Below are 5,844 nucleotides of genomic sequence, written 5' to 3' on the forward strand. Positions count from 1 at the left end.
TCATCATAGTTCACCATGACCAGGAGGTCCTTCCCAAACATCCACGGTCCTTCCTCAAGGGCACGCCTCTTTCCTGCTGGTTGGAGGAAGGTGAAAAGAAAGTGATTCTCACCCAAATCCTTGTAGGTCACTCCCTTGATGGGGAACCAGATCCTCCCTAGGGCTTGAGCTAGGCCATCTGCATTCATGAGCTTCTCCGCCAACACTTTGCTGATCGCCTGTGGATTAGCAGATCGCACCCTGGCTGATTCCGCTGCACCAATTCGGATGCCCTTCTTCTCCACCGCTGACAGCTTCATCCGCTCCATCGTCCCCTCCATCGCCTCCATCTTTCCCTGCACACCTTGCACGGCTAGGGTTTAAGACGGCTAGCAGATCTAGGCTGGGCTCCATAACGGAGAGATCGAACGTGGACACGAATGTAGGATGGGACGTGGACTCACGACCAAATTCCTGTGTGGGAGCCGATTAGGAACAGAGATGAGGAAGGAAGCCAGAGATTGGCTCATAAACCCTAATCGCCAGGCACTAAACCCCAAGTCGCCTAGGAACCCTAGGCACCGAGGACTGTCCACGAGGTTTTTTTTTAATCCTACCTGTCATTTCAATTCAAGTCTCAACTTGTAAACTTTTCAAACTTTCACTCTAGATAGTTTATTTTGATGGCAATTATTCATATAAAGAAAATGTTTTCTTGGTAAAATTGATTGATCTACACCGACAACGCTCAATCGTGTCATGATAACGTGTTTAGTTTCGAAGTATGGCACACGATGTACTTATGTAGTATCCTTATCTAATCTGTACCTTGGTAAAAAAGTTGATTACAAGTCGTTGAGGAATTTGAAAAGGCTAAAACTAGAAATTTGTGTATAGTGTTCTAAGCTAAACCTAAAGTTCACAATAATTTGACCAATTATTGATTAATATTGTATCGTTACTGTTAGTGGCGGAGCTAGAACACAAATCAAGAGGGGGCCATCAATACTAATCTGTTGCTTAATGTGCTCATTTTTTTAATTTTTAAGCATAAATTTTGTAGCTAGTTAATGGTTTTTGCAATTGGCAGGGTGGGGTCATGCCCTCTTTGATCTCATGTAGCTCCGCCAGTGGTTGCTGCAAAACTTTTGGACATAATAATTTTTGTATATCTTTCCATGGAAAACCACATTTAGCCTTTAGCAAAAGTCATGTAATAATGTGCAATCTAAAAAAACTAGTGTAAAGCTCAGGGATAAATTAAAAAAGGTTAAAATATACGAGCAATTCTTGAATCATGGTGTCATTACAATAAAATAGGTCCAAACTACTCCGTTAGCAAATAATTACACATGTGGTACTCTAACGTGAAGCTCGACAAATCCCTAAACTCTACTAAGGGCCTGTTTGGCAGAGTTCCGCGCAGCTCCAGATCTTCAAAAATAGCTCCGCTCCCAGTTTTTCCAACCAAATGGTCCAGCTCCGTGAAATCCAGATCCATAAAAAATACAGATCTAGCTCCCAGATCCACCAAATCTACGGAGCACCTCAGGAGGTGCTCTCAAAACGCTGGTTTTGTAACTCCTCGTGGAGTTGGTAAAAAGTACCCACTGATGCCATTGATTACACAGCCCGTACCGGTTCGCTTCTTTTTCTTTTTTTTTTCCGCCACCGCTCCGTTTTTTCCCCGTGCGCGACGCTCCTTCTCCCTGCGCCGTTCTTCTCTGTGCGTTCTCCTATGCCGGCCGCCGCCCACTGCCCTTGCTCTTCCTCACCGGTGGTGGCCGGAGAGCCACCGGGAATGATGAGATCCGCGCCTCCTCCACCCATTCGCCAATCCATTCGGCTCCCGGACGCTGGCAGAGCTTCTCCGGTCCGAGGCCACCGAGGGACGGCTCGTGCGCGTGCTCGTTTACGACCCGCACTTGTCGTGGGCGCGGCGGGTGGCGAAGGCGGCCGGCGTCGCGACGGCAGTGTTCCTATCGCAACCGTGCTCCATGGACGTCGTCTACGGGGAGGTGTGGGTGGGGTGGCTACCGCTGCTGGTGACAGACGGGAGGGAGCTGTTCACGCTCGGTTTGCTAGGGGCCGAGCTCGAGCCTGACGACGTGCCGCCATTCGCGACGAGGCTGGACTGGTGCCCGGTGTTCCTTAAGGCTTCCGTGCGGCAGTTCGAGGGGCTGGAGGACGCCGATGCCGTGCTCGTCAACTCATTCCATGACATGGAACCCAAGGTCAGGGTTACCCTCACGGCCTCACCATGCCTAGCATCTGTTTGTTGTTTTGCCCCTGTGAATCTTCGGTGCTGCTTCCCATACTCTGCTTTTCCATAATCACTTTTCTTTACTCAATAATCTATGACTCTTCATCTAGAAGTGCTGTTTCTTTTATTCCCCTTCACTTTCATAAGATTTTTTAACACGTTTGTGTTGTTAATGGAGCAGGAGGCAGATTATATGGCACTAACATGGCGCGCAAAGACAATAGGCCCAACCTTGCCATCATTTTATCTTGATGATGACCATTTGCCATTCAACAAGTGATCTCAATCTTTGCTAGTAGAACAAGAAAGCATTTCTCTGCCATCATGAGCTGCCATTTGCAATTATAAAATGAGTTCCCTTTGTATTTTCATTGCTTGAAAATTTCAGGCAGTAGTGCCAAAATAATCATATAGCAGGTACAGGATAAGACTTGCTGTGACAATTCTTGCAGCATTTCATAACCCAGCTACAGGCTACAGCCCCTGGTATGCTGCTAGTGAAGCAGCCGGGCATTAACACCAAGGGCATTAGTGGACAATCCAACTAAAACCTCTGTTTCTGGATCTGGAGCTGTTGTCTCAGCCAAACACTTTTTCTCAGCTCCACAGTGAGAGTATAGATCCACGCTGGAGCTACTCTGTGGTGGAGCTGCTGTTTTTGAGGATCTGAAGCTGCGTGGAGCTCTGCCAAACAGGCCCTAAAGTGATTATGGTTGTTACTTGTTACTGCTCAGGTGTCGTGTTTGTGTGCCACATAGACAATTTTCCTGCTGATTAATCTTAAATGGCATACTTAGCAAGTTTAGCCACCATGGTACAAGTTTAATGACCGCCCAAGAATTATACTTATAAAAATTTGCAGGGGGGCACATGGAAATGTTCCACAGAAATGGGCCGGACTGAATTCTCTCCTGGTGGTGGTGGATCCATGCTCATGATGGTCTGTCTGCTTCCCTCCCCCAAACCGCATTCAAAGCATCGACGAGCCGCGCCGCCCCTCCATCCGCCGCAACGCAGGCGGCGAAGAGGAGGGGGACGAGACGACTCGTGCGCCGCGGCGATCCACAACAAGGTGCTCCTTCTCTCTCCTGCTGCCGTTGCCGTCTCTGCAATAGAGTACTGCATTTGCATGCCGTAGCTGTAGCTGCCCGCATACAAGTAATTCGATCGATCTGCATTTTTCTTTAGATTCCGTTTGGTAACCGCGCGTTACTTCACTCAAGGGTTTGGCAACAGTTTCGATTAAAACATCTTAATTTGCTTCGAATTGTACTCTTCCCAGTCTCTGCTTGATTTGAGACCCTTTTTCCTTTTCTCCTAGTATAGACAATTTCACTTGAATTCCCCTGCACAGGACGGCATTAATGTTGCTTACAAACCCAGATTTCAGGGGAGTTCTGTAGTATCAAGATATTTTTATTCACTGAAGCTATAAAGAAACGCAACAGCTAACTTGGTGGATAAAATGTCAACAACAATCTTGACCAGAACTGCTACCAATACTACTCTATCATTAGTACTAGTCATTTGGACACTTGAATTTTGAAGGCTGATTGTAAGTTGTGTGCTTACAGTTGATTAGGATTGTTAATCAGTTTTAAGTACTAGCATCATTATTATTCATTAGAGACCTTTTTGTAACAATTCTCATTTCTCTAAACGATTAATCTAATTTCTTGGTGAAGAGTGCTTACATTGATGTAAGTATTTGGTGTTCCATCATACTGAAGTGTGAGGGCTGGAAGAGGGAAAGAGTTAGAAATTGTAGGCATCTTTGTTTGTTGCGTCAACTTGATTGACTCAGCAGGAGGGATAAGAATCCCTTCTCTTGTTCCTTTAAGAAAAAAATATAGACTTGTAGAGTCATGTTGGTGAAAACATGTGTACTTCTTCAATGCTTCAAAAGTCAGTGAAAGGTACTACATTGATGCTGACTGGTGCCAGGGTTTTGTGCAGACTGATTTCAACAAAATTAGGAGGAAGAGTAAATAAAAACCATAGTTTTATTTAAGTAGAGCTGCCACCTTTTTCTCTCCAGGCTGTTATATAATGGTATGTGAGGTGCTCTATGCTCACGCAACACAGAAAGGCACCTCTCTTACCTGTAGGCACTTACACTGCGTGCTAGACTTAGGAAACCAAGCTGAATAAGGGTATGAGCCAGACCAAGAACGCTGAGTCCATGAGCGGCAGCGTTGAAGCCTCAGTTGAGTCAGCCACGAGCTCGTGTCTGTCCTCAGATGCTGATGAGGGAGTGGCAGCGCCGATGGTGCTGGCTGGGTGCCCCCAGTGCCTCATGTACGTGATGCTCTCAAAGGAAGAAACGCAGCTCAAGTGTCCCAAGTGCAAGAGCCCGGTGCTGCTGCACTTCCACAAGGGTGGCAGCAAGAACAAGGGCTAACTTCCAACCTCTTTAAGCTCGCTTACAGATTCATGCACCCAAAGGCTCTGGTGTTTGTTTTTTATATATTTTATCAGTGTTTGTTAGTAGCAAAGTTTCACAAATTTCCACATGTAAGGTTTAGTGCGTATTCCTTTTGATCTCTGTACATATAATTCAAATATGAACCTGGAACTTGGCATACTTCTGTGTGTAGCCTGTCTCTCTCTCCCTCTGTTTTTTCCTCCCATGAGAGGTATGTATGCTGCATTTTAGTCTTCTCCAATCCGGAGGGGATTAAGATTGTCCATAATGCATACCTTGCCCTTGTGTTTATTTGCATTGTATGATTTTGCTGTTTGTCTACTCAAATATTTACATAACATGATTTTACTGTTTGTCTACTCAAGCATAGATCTATGTAAGATTGATCTTTTAGCTTGATATATTATATATCATGTTTACTCAGAGAATGTTCCCATGTAACATGTTGTTTAGATCAGTTCATATACACATTTTTACAGCATGCTTCGATCTTGATAGATCATTCATATGCTTGTGATGGCAGAGGTGACTTGGTTACGGTGGTTGCTTGATGATTTTGGTGTTTCAGTTTCTGTGCCGACTCCTCTTTTGTCTGACAGTATTGGAGCTATCAGTATTGCCCGTGATCCGGTGAAGCATGAGCTTACTAAGTATATTGGTGTGGATGTTTCTTATACACGATCACAGGTTCAGGATGGGGTTATTGCTCTTTAGTACGTGCCTTCAGAGTTGCAGCTGGCTGATTTCTTTACAAAGGTACAGACCCGTGTTCAGCACAGATTTTATCTCTTCAAACTCAGTGTTCTTGACCCACCATGAGTTTGAGGAGGGTGTTAGATGTATATGTACTGTTGGTATTTTACCTTTTCTAGGAGTTTTTGTGTATATTTCCTCCTCCCTGTACTTGTATATATATGGGTCTAACGCTCCTGTTATGAATACAAGTGCTATTTGCTAACACAATTTCCCATACACCGGTTTAGATTCTACCATGTTTGGTAGTACAGTAGCACCTGATATCTTCCGCCTAGTACTTGGCTACTTGCCATAGACAACGAGTTGGCCCAACTAAAAAGGCAGCACAAAATTTAGGCCCAATAGGCCTAATTCATTCATGCTCAAGAGTCAAGACAGACCTATGAAGAGCTTGAAATATTTCGTTCATCCACATCTCACA

General features: G+C 45.0%; 1 protein-coding gene across 4 annotated transcripts; it reads left to right on the forward strand.

Moving 5' to 3' along the window:
* The first annotated feature begins 1,626 nt into the window (after positions 1-1,626).
* LOC101776251 (UDP-glycosyltransferase 74C1) lies at positions 1,627-5,630 on the forward strand. Of its 4 annotated transcripts, none has more exons than XR_002678093.1 (3): positions 1,627-2,213; positions 2,424-3,314; positions 5,191-5,630. XR_002678093.1 is itself a non-coding variant. In XM_004972343.2 (2 exons), the coding sequence occupies exons 1-2, from the start codon at positions 1,977-1,979 to the stop codon at positions 2,520-2,522; spliced, it is 336 nt and encodes a 111-aa protein (XP_004972400.1). In that variant the 5' UTR covers positions 1,627-1,976; the 3' UTR covers positions 2,523-4,826. The 4 variants fall into 4 exon arrangements, 1 of the variants encoding a protein (XP_004972400.1); XR_002678095.1 differs by lacking the exon at positions 5,191-5,630 and adding an exon at positions 4,199-4,826; XR_002678094.1 differs by lacking the exon at positions 5,191-5,630 and having other exon boundaries at positions 2,424-2,976; positions 3,105-4,826.
* The last annotated feature ends 214 nt before the right edge of the window (positions 5,631-5,844 follow it).

Source organism: Setaria italica, chromosome VI, assembly GCF_000263155.2.
Source record: "Setaria italica strain Yugu1 chromosome VI, Setaria_italica_v2.0, whole genome shotgun sequence".
NCBI lineage: Eukaryota > Viridiplantae > Streptophyta > Magnoliopsida > Poales > Poaceae > Setaria > Setaria italica.